Raw genomic sequence first — 17,744 nt, forward strand, 5'->3', positions numbered from 1 at the left:
TCCCTTGTAGCCAGAATTTATAGTGAATTCCATGGTCAAGGATACAGGCTACATTTAGAAAGTTTCACCAGGAAATACCTCGCTTATTTGCCTGTCAATGTCATTGAACTTTCAACCATGAGAGAGTAATAACTTGGGTTAACACTCTACTTTTAAAATTTAAGAATAATACTTTATGGTCCATTTTACCATGAGATGATCACAGTGTGGGCTTCTCCAGGTTAACAGCCAGAAAAAGGTTTTATAATGGAAGGAATGAAGCATATGTTTAAGGTCTGGGACACTTCCAGAATAAGGAAAGTCTGGATTTGGGTCTTAAGGAGCCCTGGTACAGAATGAGGGTACTGGACACCCTCAGGAGATGTTCCTCATGACACAGGAAGGACTAGAGAGGAAAGTGGGTGCTGAGTAAAAGCTTTGCTTACTTCTCAACTTGTTCTTGTGTCCAGTTATGGGCATCTTGGTAGGAGAACTTCACTAAAGGTCAGCAAAGGATTAAACAAAACTCTAAAATGTATGCATAATTAACATCTTCCCTTAATGCCAGAGTAAACGGATAGAAGTAGTAGGAAAGAGTTCACATTTATGTTGGCTGATTTACATGTGCTACCAATGTCTTTAACAACAACATTTTTTACAAACGTCTGGGTCATCAGCTGCTCAACTTCTGAGGCTCAAAAATATGAGTCCATTTTTAGTGTTCATAAAATACTTATTTTTAAAGAACATAACTCCATCTTCGACAGATTAGCAGGTATACTGGATATAGTATCTTTTGTTTTCTTTGTTTTCATTTGTCACTTTGTATATGGGGGAATCGTTAAAGGAAATTGAGACTTGCAGGCTAAACTTCTGGCAAGAGAAGCTGTAAAAGCTGCCATTTGTTAACATCTTTGAGTAAGAAATGCCTCTTCCAAAAACATCAACTTACATCACTAGCAATGTTTCTTGATGCCTTGGCTGCTCGGATTGGAATGGCATCCACGCGCAAGTCATAGCCTTCCTTCTTTGACTCTTCCAAAGCAAGTTTATAGAGTTTCTGCAGAAAAAAGAATTGATCAATCATTACTCCTTTCGTAAAAAATGAAACTATTTATTACTAAGCTTTCTCTGTCCTCATTTAAACTACACAAAATTAAGTATTAGTGTGAGTTTGTAGAAAACTTTCAAAGGTGCTCAAGGATTTTAAAGCACATGGTTTAAACTTTGATGTTTTATTGATTAGTAAAACTCAAAAGTTTTTTTGGGAAATCAGTATCAGGTTGCTAAAATTTTGTTTTGCCAAGCAAGTAAAAAAACAAAAACAAAAACCCAGCTATTTATTGTCACAATCTTAATATAAAAGGAAGGCCATTTTTATGCCAAAGAAGGAGAAGGAATAAATACAGTATTTTTAAATTGAATATATTTGGATTTGTGAACAACTCAATGCATTGTCCTTATTTTCTCCCATTTTACCATGGATTATCATCACAGACCTTGACTGATCTGTGTAGACTAGGGTTTCAGAATCCTCACTGTTGAAAATGTTGGTCCTGAAAGAGATGGCTAGGAAAATGCTTGCAAAGAGCATTAAATGGTAACCAGAACACAATGAAGTGGCAAAAAAATACACAGTACGGTAAAACTCACTGTGTTTTAACCTAGTGACTGCCTGCTAAATAGTTGTTGAATAAAATAATGACTTGATAAGCACACTAACCTGTAAGGGAAGGCTTTAAGAGTATATTCCCTATTGGGATAATTCTCCAAAAGCATTTCATTCTCTGGTGTCATCTTCATAAAAGGCTAGTCTACTTTGTGGAACTACCACATAGACCAAAATTGAATCAAGGGAAAACTATCTCTTGAATCAAGGGAGAACTATCTCTTTTATTGACAATGTTGTTCTGGAGCATGTACAATAAATTAGTCAAGATATTTCACTAAGGATATTATTACAATAGTTCATTTTTGCCTTTCTCTTCATGATGTGATCAGTAGTTTACTCACATCACTGTAGTTTATTCGGTTGAGCTTGGCTAGCATGATTTCTGGTGTATCAGGCATGACATGGATTGTTTTCTTGTCATTGTTCCAGGCTTCAGTATATAAGTGCTATGAAAAAAAATGAGAAAAATTATTTTGGCGTTCACAGACAGTTTTTCTTTGATTATGTGCCAGTCACCTCTCTTCTGTACAAAGTAGAAATAAAATTACTAAAGTTGTATAAATTCCTACCTTTCATGTAGATAAATTACTATTTCCAAGAGTATTTAGCTCACTATTTCATTGACTCAGAGTTTTTACTGTTTCTTATTAAAAATTTTTAACAGTTCTGAAAAGTATAATTGGGTTACAGAATTTAATATCTATAATTGTGAAATAATTACAGCACATGGTATTTTTACCATCAGTTTACTATTCTGAACTATTACTAAGTAACTATGGTGTTATAATGGGAAAATCATTTTACAAGTATTGTAAATCCTATAGGAATCTTTAAAATGTAGTAACATGTCAGAATTTTTACTTCATTCTATGGTAAATTCCTATACCTGATGGTGAGGAGTGAAGACTCACCTTACTTATGTTTATAGCATTGCTCTTTGCCAGCACCTGTTCCAGAGAGTCAGTTATGCTGGTAAATTTCAGTGCGTCTGGACGCTGGCGGTAGATGTTATCACTCAGTATCTCTCCGGCCCTCTTGGCTTTAACTACTTCCACGGAGCCAATTGGAACCCAGCCAATGCCTTTCATCCATTCAAGGTCTGACTTATACAAATTCTTCAAATCAACCAACAAGAAACACTTTTATTAGTAAGTTGTTCAGATTCACAGTCACAAAATGGATCATACTAGAGAAACACAAAAGCACTGATGAACAGGTAAAGCTGCCATCACAATCACTCATTCAGAAGCATTATTGAATCCTGAGTACATTTTTTTCCTAAGCATTTTTTGGCACAGAGGATTGTACTAGGAATGATGAAAGATCTTTTTTGAAAAGTAAAAACACAGTCCTGCCCTTGAGGGTATTACAAGACTTTTTACACAAGAGCAGAGTTTCTTCAGCTTTGGAAAATGTGTTATAATAGCTCCCCAAAAGACCACATACTTAGACCAATGCTGTGTTTAAGTGTTGCAGTCACAAAAACTCTTGCCTTTTTTTTTTTAAAAGGGAAAAGAGGTGAAATTCAACTATAGTTGTGAGTTTCAACACATAGTAATGTTAAGTTTTACAAATCACGCTCTTGATTTGCATTTTTAATTGAGATATAATTGACATATACTAGTTTCAGGTGTACAACATCATGATTCAGTATGTGTGTATGTTGCAAAAATGATCACCACAGTAAGTCTAGTTGAGATCTATCACCACACATACCTACACTTTTTTTTCTTATGATGGGAGATTTTTTTAAAACTCTTGCCTTTATTTCCATCTTCAAAATCACAAAATATAAAGTGTGTAATGCAGTGTTCTAGAGATAATATATTAGATATATCCTAATTATTTATTTTACTCTCAATAGGGCATGCTACCTGTATTATTATTATTGCACGAGTATTATTGTTGCTGTTGTTATTATTATTATTGTTAATACTAGTATGCAGAAGCAGCAATGAGGGTACTCACATCACTCTGGAGGTCATAAGCTTTCCGAGCATGGATGACATCATTCTGGTCGGGCAGGCAGGTCCACTCGTGCAGAGGATGTTTATAGTCCACATCACTGACCAAGGTCTGACATTTCTTGGCCAAAACGATACCAAGTGTGTCCACTGGGCTGCTGAACCTGGTCTTATATTTTTCAAAATCTTTCTTGTACTCACGGTCACTCTGCATTTTGGCAACGTGGAGGGACCACATCATCTTGGGGTCATCATGTATCATCCGGGCACCAATATGGTGACCCAACTGCTTACGATAAGTTTCTTTGTATTTGTACTGAAAGAAAAGAACCCAGTAAATGAGGATGAAGCAGCAAGGGCTGGTCCCAGTTGCTCTCTCTGTGGTGATGCTTTTCTATGAAATCCTCAAGACATCAGGGGAATTTCATCAAACATGATGCTGTGATGCTACACACTGGGGCATGCTTTCACCCAAGAAAGAAGATATGGTGCTCATTTCCACACCTCTATAGAGAATAACTCCACATTGAGTCCTTTCTATTATTCTAGAAAATTATGTTATTTAATCACAAAAAAAGTGATTAAAAAGTGAACACTGAAGGAGCTCAATTACTGCGACAAGCAGTTTCTCAGAAGTTGGTCATGTGAGTGGACCCAAGTGAGAACATAGCAGAGGGATTTGTTTACATGGCTCATTAATTTTCTTTTTTGAAGGCATTCTGAGAAATCATTTGTCCTTTGCACAAATAAACTGGAAGGAGTAGTTTTGAAATGGGTAATGTTTGTTGATAATGAGCATAGCGTTTCAGTTTTGCAACATGAAAAACTTCTGGATGTCTGTTGTACAATAGCGTAAATATACTTAATACTACTAGACTATATACTGAAAATGGTAAAGACAGTGAATTTTGTTATGTATTTGTACTATGATTTAAAAGAAAAACCTACCAAAATGGACAATTTTGCTACTCTTAATATTTACTCTTAATATTTAAATTGTCCAGGAACCTGATGTATTAATTTTTAGGGTAAAGGAATGTTGATTTGTTTGGGCCCCATAGCAAAGAGACGTTTAACTTTTTTGCTACCCTATGTCCTTCCTCAAGTCATGGGGAACTCAGTTAAGCCTGCTTCTTTATTGGCATCCTTGCCTTGAGTGTAGCCTGAAGAGAGCTCATGAGGTTTCATGAGTACCTCAACATATGTCCATTTAACTTTGACCAAGGCACTCAGTCTTACTAAGCAAAGACCAAAAGATGAGCAACAAAGGAACATATCCCAGTGTGTCTCTATGAAACTTGTAGTCTTGGGCAGGTTACCTACTATCTCAAAGCCTCAATTTATCTGCCTGTGCAATGAAGGCAATTAAGATGGATGATGACTACAGAGACTTCCAGCTGTGTCTCAAGAGTGTGATTCCCTATGCAGGTGGCTGGCCTGTTGGTAACAAACGTAAGGATGTGATCAAGTCTTACATCACTGGCAATATCCCGGGAGGCCTTGGCAGCCACGATGGGAATGGCATCACTTCTTAAGTCATAGCCTTCTTTCTTGGCTTCTTCCATGGCCTGGCGATAGAGGTTCTGAAGGGAGAAGTAGTAGCTTTTAGATACAGCGCTCACTTTCACCCTAAAAATGTATTTCTGTCAAAGGAAGACTACTTTTGGATGCAGAACAACACTAGTATGTTTAGCCTTAAATAAATTAAAAAAACAAAAGATCTCTTTCTTCCTTTTACTTCCTACGTGTACAAGCTATTTATTTAGCTTGAAATTGTACTTTCAGCAGGTCTTACACAATTTTTCCTTGGATAAATCCTTCTAGATTTTACACATTAAGTCATTAACTCTGAAATGTGCTTGGATTGCTCAGCACTTATTCTTTTCATGAAATAACCAAGCAATGACTATTTATTTAACTGCAAATTTGAATTAGGACCAATTTTACTAGCATAGAATATGATTATATAGCAACAACACTACCACCATGAGCATGTACCTGTATTCAAACAGTGCTAAACAGAGGATAATCCATTGTTTCTGAGCATCTTTGTTAATACTGATTTGCTCTCTATTCATTTTTTTGTTTTGTTTTGCGGTATGCGCGGGCCTCTCACTGTTGTGGCCTCTCCCGTTGTGGAGAACAGGCTCCGGACGCGCAGGCTCAGCGGCCATGGCTCACAAGCCCAGCCGCTCCGCGGCATGTGGGATCCTCCCGGACCGGGACATGAACCCGTGTCCCCTGCATCGGCAGGCGGATTCTCAACCACTGCGCCACCAGGGAGGCCCATGCTCTCTATTCATTTTGTCGATTGCCGGAAATTGCTAGCAGACAGAGGGATAGCAGGTACCAGATATTTATGAGACAAAAGGACAAAATTGATGAAATTATAATAATTTCTTTATGAATTGGGACATACCCACTGTTCAGCTTCTGTGGCAGGACAGATGCACACAGAAGGTGGAACACAAGTATTCCACGGGAACACAGCTTGAGAACCACTGCATTAAACAAATCATCTATACCAGTAGTATTCAGTCTTTTTTGCGTGTGAACCATTACAAGAATTTAGTGCTTTGTTATTAATAATTTTAAAATGACTTTAGAGTCTGAGAAGGATGTCATTAAATGTTTATAATGTAGATTATTAATGTGTGAAAATTCACATTTTTTATGTTGAGATTTTACAAGGAAAAGCTAAAGTAAATAAGAATAAATTTAATGTATTTGAGATAAAGTCCCAAGGGCATTTGTTCTTCTTAAAATTTCTAGGGACTTCCCTGGTGGCTCAGTGGTTAAGAATCCGCCTGCCGATGCAGGGGACACGGGTTTGAGACCTAGTCCAGGAAGATCCCACATGCCGTGGAACAAATAAGCCCTGTGTGCCACAACTACCGAGCCTACGCTCTAGAGCCTGCGAGCCACAACTACTGAGTCCACGTGCCACAACTACTGAAGCCCTCATGCCTAGAGCCTGTGCTCCGCAACAAGAGAAGCCACTGCAATAAGAAGCCCTCACGCTGCAACAAAGAATAGCCCCTGCTCACCGCAACTAGAGAAAGCCCGCGTGCAGCAATGAAGACCCAATGCAGCCAAAAATAAATAAACAAAATTTTTAAAAAATTTCTAGAAATATTCATTTTGTAACAAGAATCAAATACTTTTATACTTTATATTTTTCCTTTGAAGAATAAATTCTCAAGTTTATCCTTATGTATAAGTGGGAAAAAATGTGCTTGAATCATCTTGTGGCTTCAAGCCAAACAAACTTTTTTCACTCTTTCAACATTAGAAAAAGATACAGGGCTTCAAAGAAAACACTTTTATTATCATCAAAGCTACGTTTTAAAGAATGTTTGGTAAGTTATTTACCCAAGAGAACTAGAACAGGTAAATGAGAGTTTAAGAGAAAAAAAAATAAGAAATAGTTACTTTGTTTTGTTAAACTTTACTGAGCTAAGTATGGAATGAAGGTACCATTGGTAATGGGTTGAGAAGAAATTCAAGTGGGTCGTTTTGAAATCTAATCTTCAGGAGACAGTCTTTAGGGAATTAACATAATCATGCAATTTTAAATAAATAAATCCAGATGAAAATTTTAGAAATTAAAAAAATAGCCCAATTTCCTCTCAGCAGTCTGAAAAAAAAAAAATACCCTACCTCATCTGACCTAATTTTAACAAAAGGGAGAGACTTAAAAGCATTATCCCTTTGGGATAGAAACTAACTTCATCTGCCTGGGGTGAGGCAGAATGTCTGGGGAAAGATAATCCAACAGAGAAGCTCTGTGGCCAAGAGAAAAATTGTTCATTCAAAAATGACTGAAGCCAAGGTCAATCAAATCCTTGTGATCAGGCTTGTCCTTGGGTCTGTTTTATAACGCTGGACAAAAGGAAATCGTCTCCTCTTCATTCACTTGTCATGCCTCTTCTTTAGGGCTACATTACGATAGGCAAAAGAAATTAACAGGGGTAAAATAATAATATGGCCAAGTCTTGAAAATGAGTATTTAAAACTTCCTGTGTTCTCAAACTAAAGGGAAGTCTGCCCTTTTTTTTTGTTTAATGAAGATACAAAAAAACATGTAAGAAATCAATATTCATCTTGAATGAACCAGATAATTCTTGACTTTGGCAAGAACAATTGGGCAAGAAGCTTTTTCTGCAGCAGTATTTCTATTCTGCAAAGATTTGTGATGACAAGTTTAGTGGGGCTGGAGATAGTATGTAAAAAAAATGTTTTTTAAATTGTCCTCAGGCAATTTTGAGATGGATGAATTTAAGAATTCTTATTTCAGTTCTTGTAAATAAACGGAAGTTATTTTGAGCATATTAAATAAATCTAATCTTCATGGTGACTTGAGTATAAAGGGAAGAAATTAAAGTTTATTAAGCAGCTACTGTATGCCAGGCTCTACACTGGGCATATTATATATACTACCCCATTTAGCCATCCCAAAAATTCTTCGATAGACATTTTTATCTCATTTTACAGATGAGGTAACTAAAGAAAAACTCATAGAACAAATTTTGAAGCAAGTACTAATCTGATAAATAGCAATAATTATTTTTTAATTAAAATTACAATATAATTCTATCATTAATAGTTGACTTTGAGAGTTCCCCCCCATCCTGACATGGAGATATTTTTGTATTTATCCATTTCCCTACGTATTTTTTTTTAACTGAAGTATAGTTGATTTACAATGTTGTGTTAATTTCTTCTGTAACTATTCTTGAATATAATGATACATATATTCTGCAGGGTAGGTTATGGCAAAAATAAATAAATAATTGGTCAACATGAGAATTAAATCCATAATTCTGACCTTTCTACTACATCAACAAAATAACGTGGCCAGGTCAAAACAAATGGTCTTACCTCACTATAATTTATTTTATTTTGTCTCGCCAACATAATTTCAGGTGTATCAGGCATCACATGGATTTGGGACTTGTCTTTGTCCCAGGCTTCTGTGTATAAGCGCTGTGAAGGATAAAAAGGTTAATGAATTAGAACAACAATGTTTGTTGTAAACAGAGGTTTCCAATTTAGAGATCATGACAAAGTTGAAAGTGAGCCTTCTGACTATCTGGGCTGTCTGCTGTATATCAACATTCTTCAATCTCCTTAATGTTACAAAATATTTATTGTCACTAAATATAAGTGTAGACTAAGATACGAAAAGAAAATGTGTGTGTGGTTTGTTACAAGATCACCTCCACTCCAATTAAATTAAAAGCAAGTATTTTCCAAGCATGTATACACATCCATACGTACTGAGGCTGTATCAACAAATTCTTCCCATGATTTTGTCTGTTTGTCTGTTTATTAACTGCTAATGTACCTGGATATGCCATCTCTAGATTTCTTTTTGATAAATGTTATGAAGATTTGCACCTGACTTGTTTGTTCTATACTTACTTAGATAAGTACCCAACGAGAAAGAAACCTTGCTACCAAACATGTATAACTGTTATAGACTTAAAACAATTTAAACACCAAACAGCTGTCCTACTCTTAACTCTATTTCACAAGAGATGTCAAAGCAGAAATTCCCACATATACTTGGGGAATCCTAATAGAGAACAATCAAATCACCATACACAGGATGGCAACTAGATAAAACCAAAGGACTAATTTAATTAGTAATAGATATTCTCAAGGACATACAGCCCTGTTTTATTTTCCCCCACATTGGGGGCTCACCTTGTTCATAGTGATGGCGTTGTTCTTGGCCAGCACCTGTTCCAGGGAATCAGTCACACTGGTAAACTTCAGCTTGTCTGGACACTGGCGGTAGATGTTGTCACTCAGTATCTCTGCAGCTCTCTTGCACTTGATCACATCCACAGACCCAATGGGGACCCAGCCAATGCCTCTCAGCCACTGGAGATCTGATTTATAAATGTTCTGGTGAGATCAAACACAAAAGCAAGGATTACTGAAGCTGTTAGGACTCTTGATTTCAAAAATGAATGAAAAGGACTGGAAAAAGTGGATAGCCAAACTTCATGTCTATGTCTTTTAAAATATGAAGCCCAATTGGATATAGTTCATGGTATTATGTTCTCTCTAAAAGAAAAGTAAGGCACAGTAAATTAAGGGTGGAGAGGAAAAAACGTTATTTTTTTTCTGAGGGCTTTACCTAATCCTAGGCCATTATCTGCATATTACTATGTATTATCATCGTGAGCATGGCCAACAGTGGTGTTTAATGGGTCTCAGTACTCACGTCGCTCTGGAGGTCATAGGCCTGCCGAGCGTGCATGACGTCACTCTGGTCAGGCAGGCAGGTCCACTGGTGCAGGTAGTTCTTGTAGTCCACGTCACTGACCAAGGTCTGGCACTTCTTGGCCTGCACCACCCCCAGCATGTCCACTGGGCTGCTGAACTTGGTCTTCCACTTCTCAAAGTCCTTCTTGTACTCCCGGTCGCTCTGCATCTTGGCCACATGCATGGACCACATCATCTTAGGGTCATCTTTCACGTCCCGGGCTCCAATGTGGTGGCCAAGCTGCTTGCGGTAACCATCTTTGTATTTATACTGAAATAACAGTAGTCATTTTAAAAATAAAAATGAATGAAAAGGGCTAAAAGTCTCATTAATATAAAACTTTATTATTTTAAAATTGGTAATTCTTGTAGAGAAAGAAATCATCTGAATATCAACTTATCTCCTCATCCTAAACTCTGATGAGACTTCACAGCAATACTCTAATGGGGAGCAGCCCAAACTGCACAGTTCTATGGTTTGCAGACATTAAGTCTCTGGAAATAAAGGCAGCAGCACTTTTCAGAAAATCAATTGGAGTTGTAAACTGCCGTTTTTTTTAATCTTTTTTGGGCCAGTGAAATCATTAACCCAGAAGTTTTCCACATGATTTTGAGAACAACTCCTGAGTTAAGAGGAAACTTTTCACTCCCCTGCCCATCCCGCCTCTCCCATATCTCGCTCTGCTAACTATCACAGGACTCCTGAAATAGACTGGCTTGTGTTTCCATCCTGTATACTGGCTCTACTGGACACCACATTTGGGTGAGGTTTGTTGGGATTCCTTGAGGAGAAAAAACGGATTATATAACTACAAGAAAGTGTTTTATTGGTGGCGATGGTAAGAGCTGACTCTGGATTAGCTTCTCTCCACTTCAGGCAACAAAATTACACAAATCCTAGCATATATTTACTGAAGTCTGAATTCTCTATCAAAGGAACTTCTTTCGGAGACAGCGGAAAGAGAAATCAGGCTATTTTGTTGGTTTTGGTTGTTATAAAACTTTTTTTTCTTTTTTCAATTAAAAATAACTCAAAGGAAGCACTTAAGGCAGTTTTTCAAAGAAAAGGTTGGCAAGAATCCAGAGCAGGTTTGGGGAAGGGTGAATTTTCCTGAACCTGGCTGTACCAGATCTTTTTCTTATGTTGAACCAATACACGTACCCAAGCTTTTTCCCCAACTCTTCTGTCATTTTCTTATTTCTATGTACTCAAAATATGCAGATAAATGCCTTATAATTACAGATATAAACAAATGTAGATTCAAATTCCATTTTTTACTGAAGTTTAGGATACCCCCTCTGCATATGGGACCTGAATATTAAAATCTTTTGGAGTTAAATTATTAAAGCTCTTTTCAAATGAAAAACATTTCATTTAAAGCACAGTAAATGTGCTTTAACTGGCACCAGGATGTATCTTGCTGTTGTAATACTGATTCTGCCCCACCCCCATCCAGCCATGTACATATGTGGAGTGTTAGTACTCACATCACTGATGATGTCCCTGGAGGCCTTGGCTGCCACGATCGGGATGGCATCACTTCGCAAGTCATAGCCTTTCTTCTTTGCTTCTTCATTGGCGAGTTTATACAGAGTCTATAGAAGGAAAGTCAGAGTTAAAGCAAAGTTTTGATAGCAACAATTTGGGGTCTAACAGGTGACATATCACAAAATTTAAAAAAGGATAGGCTCCAGAAACAATCTAACTTTCTAGCAATATTGGAAAGTAAATAAATTATATTTTACCAAAAAAAACTATGTAGCATTAGAAACAAATGAAATATATCAATGAGCATTAACATAGATTGATAATCTATTATTTATATCATTATAGATTAATATATATATAATATGTAGATTATATGATACATTATGCATATCAACATAATATAATGTTAAAGTTAATATAATCTAGTAATATAGATTGATAGGCAAAGCATCAATATATACATATTTCTAAATGAAAAAATTGCACAACAATGTGTTTAATATTATTCATTTGTATATAAAATATATATTTATATACTTTTACCTAGTTCTTTATTACTTAAACATTTTTGAAAATCATGTAATATGATGTTTAAAAAAACAAATGAGAAAAAAATTAAAGTACAATTTAAAACATAGTTAACTTGACTATAATCACAACTTCATGATTCTAATTTTTGGCTGGATCATATTAGTAAAACATGCACCTATAAAACTGCATTTTACTTAAAAAGAATAGTAATCAGTGTTGTTAATGGAGAGCATTTTTTCCCCATGCCTGAGGTTCTCTTTCTATAAAAGGAGCTCCATTATTTCATCTCTGCCCCTTTACTCTCTTTACCTTGGAGAGGTGCAGTGATTTCCTGATGTATCTAATTGGTAGGGATGGGACAGCAGGTCATGCCCAGCTCAGCTCTGACCTCCTCCCTCTAGGAACATGCCCAGTGCCCTCCTCTGCTTCTCTGTGCGAAGCAGGACTCACCCCTGAGGGAGGTAGAGCTGATTGTCCTGCTCCAGTGTGGCCTGTGCCTGGATGGGGAACCTAATTTTGGAGTTCACTTAGCAGGTTTGTTTCGCTCTCATACAAATGTGTCCTTGAACCTAACTTTAGTAGTAAGAGATATGAGATTTTGACTTCTGGTTGTACTTCTTTGTTTTACTTCTCAATTTTATTCAGGATCCAGGTGGGAAAGAGGTGCATAATATTAGAGGTTCCCTTGGTAGGGTTGCCAGATTTAGCAAATAAAAAGATAGCATGCCCAGCTGAACTTGAATTTCAGATAAATAACAAATAATGTTTTCATATAAATAATGAGCTAGTATTATATCTGGTTATCCTACGCCTTGGAAATGCCAAAAATACTCCTCAGTTCCACTGACCCACACTGGTAAAGACCATAAATGGAAAGATAATGTGACTTCAGTTTACCCCTGGAATCCTAGAGTGTATGATATTCAACCCATAGATGAAAGATCGGATGGGCTGAGTGTTCATATCACAGAGCTGCACATACCATGATAGCTGAGGTCTGAGAATATCCACAAAAGTGTAGAAAACAAACAATAACAACAATAACAACAAAACAAGCGTGGTCCCCCAGGATTTTGCCCCTACCTCACTGTAGTTGAGCTTGTTCTGCCTCGCCAACATGATCTCCGGGGTATCAGGCATTATATGAATTTGAGTCTTGTCTTTGTCCCAGGCCTCTGTGTATAAGTGCTATCAAAGAATATGTTGATAGAAAACCATTTGAAAAAAAAAACAACACGTTTGAAATAGGAATTACAAAAAGCCAATTAAAGCAGGAATGTTATTGATCTAATTAGGAAAATAAACCACACTAGGATATAAGGTATTCAGCTGGAGGTTTAAGTCTTAATGATAGTTATCAGGGTTACAACTGGGGATAACAGAAAGTACTTAGAGGATTTCAAGTATGTCATTTAGGAGGTAAACGTGACCCCACACCTGCATGAATAATTTTAACTCCACTAGTCATTAAAGTCTAAAAACCTCTTTCGGCATCTTGGAGAAGCTTGAGGCAGCTGGGGCTCACCTTGTTCATGTTGATGGCATTGTTCTTGGCCAGCACCTGTTCCAGAGAATCAGCCACACTGGTAAACTTCAGCTTGTCTGGATGCTGGCGGTAGATGTTGTCACTCAGTATCTCTGTAGCTCTCTTGCATTTGACCACATCCACAGACCCAATGGGGACCCAGCCAATGCCCTTCAGCCACTGGAGATCAGACTTGTAAACATTCTGTGAGGAGGAAGAAGGCAGGAACTCTTCAGTAAGACTGAAAGATTTAGGGTCAAGGTGCAAATAGAATCGACAGTAAAGTACAATTCTGGTTGTTGCTCTTGTTGGTTTCACAGAAAACTGGCTCACTGTACTAGGCAGACTAACAGAGGAAGTATGTTCAAAAACGACCCAAAAATGTAACAAAAAAATGATAGAATATTTCAGGTTGTTAGGACAGGAGGAATCCAAATGAATATCTTCTGTCAGCCAGTTCAGTGGCTCACCCAAAGTGAGAGAAACCACACATATGTCGACCTACAGGCTGTCAGTAAATAAATATCAGGTCCAGTCAAATGAAACACTCTGCAGCCATTAGAAGCCACATTTTAAAGAATATCAATGATTGGTAGAAATGTCATTAATGTAACAATAATGAAAAAAGAGCACATAAAACAATCTGTACATAAATTACATGAGCAGGATTGGGCCTTTTCAGAGGTTGGATTATGTTGGATTCTTATTGCTTTCTCTGTATTTTTTCTTATATTTCAAAATATCTGTAAAGCTCTTGGTTTAACAACAAAAATATAATAATGACATAGAACCTCTGAAGCCCTGGGGCAGACCTTTGACTACTTCAACACTGTCCAAGATTCAGGACAATAAATGACCATCTTATTGGTCCAGAACCCGTCTCTTCTCCACCAAATTCTCAGGATGGGAAGCACAGACTCCTTTCCAGAATTGTCTTTCCATATCTTTATTTAACACTTTAAGTCATTTTTTCTGCTAAAGACTTTTGTGTACTTATTAGGTATTCATAACTACTTCACAATGGTGGAATTGGACCTTTGCCCAGATCATTTGAAGGATTTTACCTGTAACGGCAACTAAGTAGAGTATACAGACAGCTATTTTACTGTCTAGACTAAAAGCCTACTGGAATTGCCTTATGCTGACTAGTTATTGCCCCTTAAATAACAACAGCAAGAACGAAAACAATAACATTTTACACCTCTGGAGTGCTTCTTAACGTTTGAATGCTTCCCACATTATTAAGACTGTGTCACCGTGAGAAACAGGTGATCTCAAAAAGCCACCTCACAAATAGACAGAGGCAAGCAGTCTGTCAATGCTGTCACTCTATGGGTGACATTAACCATTTTTAACTACCTTTCATATGCAGGCAAAGCCTTTCTTTGCAAAACACAGGGTTCTGCATGTTGTGGAAAGCTACAGAATAGATGTGGGAGTTTCCACAGGTAGGCTGTACAATTTCTAGGAACAGCCATTTAATGTATAATTATGGTTAATTCATGTTATTCTCCAAAGTCCTCTAATGCTTAATAATTCCTTTCAACATCTATAAAATATATGCTACAGGAAATGTGCTTGTCACACCCAGATTTGAGATGTTGCCTCTGTTTCTAATAGGTACCGGTTCTGTCATTACCACATGATCTCTCCACAACGAGAGCTGTGCTGAGAGGACAAAGTGTCAATGAAATGACCCAACAGCTTCCAGACAGTGACTTCTTTTATTTCATAAGAGTAACGATTAGTGTTGTGGCAGTATTCTGCTAATGATAACCTCATTTGTTTTGCAAGGACTCTAAAAAAAAATTTCTGAGTAATTTTTAAAAATAAAAATATGTTCTTTCCGCCTTAAAAGAATAAAATCAGACGTCTTCCTGTGTTGGACCCTGAATTCTAATACTGCTTAATTCCAGTCTTATTTTTATAAGACCAAGTCCAGTTGGAAAACTTCACTTCCTTATAAAGCCTAGTAATGTATCCACAATAAAGCAATAAAACTGTATTCTGATTCAAATCTCCTTCAATGAACAAGAAATCCTAGCTTGAGGGCTTCCCTGGTGGCACAGTGGTTAAGAATCTGCCTGCCAATGCAGGGGACATGGGTTCAAGCCCTGGTCCAGGAAGATCCCACATGCTGCGGAGCAACTAAGCTCATGCACCACAACAACTGAGCCTGTGCTCTAGAACCCACGAGCCACAACTACTGAAGCCTGTGCATCTAGAGCCTGTGCTCCACAAAACAGAAGCCACTGCCATGAGAAGCCCGCGCACCACAACAAAGAGTAGCCCCCGCTCACCACAGCTAGAGAAAGCTGATGTGCAGCAACGAAGACCCAACACAGCCAAAAAAAAATAAAGTAAATAAAATAAATAAAGTAATATTAAAAAAAAAAAAAAGAAATCCTAGCTTGAGTAGGCCAGTGGGTTGTTTACAAAGGATACGGTTCAAGTTATTTCCAACACAGCCCTGTTACAGACGCCGTACTCACGTCGCTCTGGAGGTCATAGGCCTGCCGAGCGTGCATGACGTCACTCTGGTCAGGCAGGCAGGTCCACTGGTGCAGGTAGTTCTTGTAGTCCACGTCACTGACCAAGGTCTGGCACTTCTTGGCCTGCACCACCCCCAGCATGTCCACTGGGCTGCTGAACTTGGTCTTCCACTTCTCAAAGTCCTTCTTGTACTCCCGGTCGCTCTGCATCTTGGCCACGTGCATGGACCACATCATCTTAGGGTCGTCTTTCACGTCCCGGGCTCCAATGTGATGGCCAAGCTGCTTCCGGTAACCATCTTTGTATTTATACTGAGATGAAAATGCACCAATTAGATTTTTATTATAAGCCCGTAGAGGTCACAAGCCTGTACAACATCATCTTGCTTATATCACTGTTGTACGCTGACTTTTGCTAATAAGCACTAACTCAAGGCAATATCCTACCCTTTCCCCTAGAAGCTTATAGAGGTAATAAAATAGATGGAATTCATATAATTGTAGTGTATACCCCAAATCACCTCTGGCCTGGTAACAAGGAATAGTTCCGGGGACAGCAAATGCACACAGTGGAGAGGCCATGTGGACCAAGGGACTTGGAGAAATGGGTTAGGCACTAAAAGTACATCAGAAAAGAGATGCACTTGGTGACAAGATGTGTTTAATAAGTAGTAAAATGAGTGTCTGGTTCCTTTGAGGATGAAGTCAATGTCAAGGACTACTTACAGTAGCAACAGAAGAGAATTTCCTGTTTCATAATGGATTCAGGCATGCAGTGGTGGTGGCAAATTTTGGCATCATTTTGGAAACTGGTTATACTAGGGAAGCTGACCTAGCAGCCCAGTTGCTTAGAGCATGCTCCTAATAAAGTCATGGGTTCTCATGTCTCATGGACCAACAGTGTTGTTATTATTCCATGTCCAAAGACGTTGTCCTGGAATCCGAGCCAATTAACCAAAATACATGCTTCTAGTCTCAAAGATAACTGAGTGAGAAAGTATAAACGAGTCAGCAGAGGCAATGTAGTACAGTGGGAAGGAATGAGGTTGCCTAGAGTTTCAACTCCATCACCTACTAAGAGTTTGATTTTAGACAAGTTGCTTAAGCAACCCATAAAACAGGGATAATCACAATCTTACATCCTAGGGTAATTATGAAAAAGAAGTGACATAATGCATATAACATTCTTAGCACAGATTTCTCAACACTTCTTGGTTATTGTTATTTTGTTATATATTATTATTGGCATAAATCCATTTGTAGGAAAGGTCCAACATACATAAACTAACGTGAGTCACTAATATGATCTTCCAAAATAAAGGGCAGCGTATTACCATATTCCCAAATAGGGGGTCTTGTTTTTAGAGCAGTGGTCTGTTCCTCAAGAACTCCCTGAGGTACCAGGAAAGGATGATGGTTTTATTCTGGGAGTTACAAGCCACAAGGCAGGAGCTAGTGTTAAGGGTGCAAGTTTGGGCTAGTCTGGCACTGATCAACTGCCTTCTTTCAAAGATCTTACAAGGGTGAACTGTAATGGCAAGTGTCATATGCATTTTTTGAATATTGTATATTAAAATGCTATATAAAGCTAGGCCCTGATCCTCACTGGGAGAACTTAAGTTTATGAGTCACACTTTCTTTAAGCACTGTGAAAATTTTTATATAAGCATCACCAAGCCTGCAGCTACACTCTAACAAATTCCACATGAATGGATCTTTCTCTTTTCTTGGTGGATCAGTTTTCACTGAAGATACTGTGACTTAGTGGTTATAAAACGTTTTTGTAAACATCAAATTTTTCATTTCCCTCAAAACT

General features: G+C 37.7%; 1 protein-coding gene across 38 annotated transcripts in view; it reads right to left on the reverse strand.

The window, feature by feature from the left end:
* Positions 1 to 17,744, reverse strand: part of NEB (nebulin) — a 229,531-nt gene that overhangs the window by 98,796 nt on the left and 112,991 nt on the right. For 35 of the 38 annotated variants that reach the window (XM_067026026.1, XM_067026023.1, XM_067026018.1 and 32 more), the window contains 12 exons: positions 15,929 to 16,240; positions 13,437 to 13,640; positions 12,995 to 13,099; positions 11,380 to 11,487; positions 9,851 to 10,162; positions 9,325 to 9,528; positions 8,497 to 8,601; positions 5,091 to 5,198; positions 3,620 to 3,931; positions 2,563 to 2,766; positions 1,993 to 2,097; positions 932 to 1,039 (listed from right to left, as the gene is read on the reverse strand). In XM_067026026.1, the coding sequence (XP_066882127.1) occupies positions 932 to 1,039; positions 1,993 to 2,097; positions 2,563 to 2,766; positions 3,620 to 3,931; positions 5,091 to 5,198; positions 8,497 to 8,601; positions 9,325 to 9,528; positions 9,851 to 10,162; positions 11,380 to 11,487; positions 12,995 to 13,099; positions 13,437 to 13,640; positions 15,929 to 16,240 (2,187 nt within the window). The remainder of the gene's footprint in view (positions 1 to 931; positions 1,040 to 1,992; positions 2,098 to 2,562; positions 2,767 to 3,619; positions 3,932 to 5,090; positions 5,199 to 8,496; positions 8,602 to 9,324; positions 9,529 to 9,850; positions 10,163 to 11,379; positions 11,488 to 12,994; positions 13,100 to 13,436; positions 13,641 to 15,928; positions 16,241 to 17,744) is intronic. The other 3 variants (XM_067026027.1, XM_067026025.1, XM_067026024.1) reach the window with 3 other exon arrangements.

This window comes from Kogia breviceps, chromosome 2, assembly GCF_026419965.1.
Source record: "Kogia breviceps isolate mKogBre1 chromosome 2, mKogBre1 haplotype 1, whole genome shotgun sequence".
NCBI classification, from domain to species: domain Eukaryota; kingdom Metazoa; phylum Chordata; class Mammalia; order Artiodactyla; family Physeteridae; genus Kogia; species Kogia breviceps.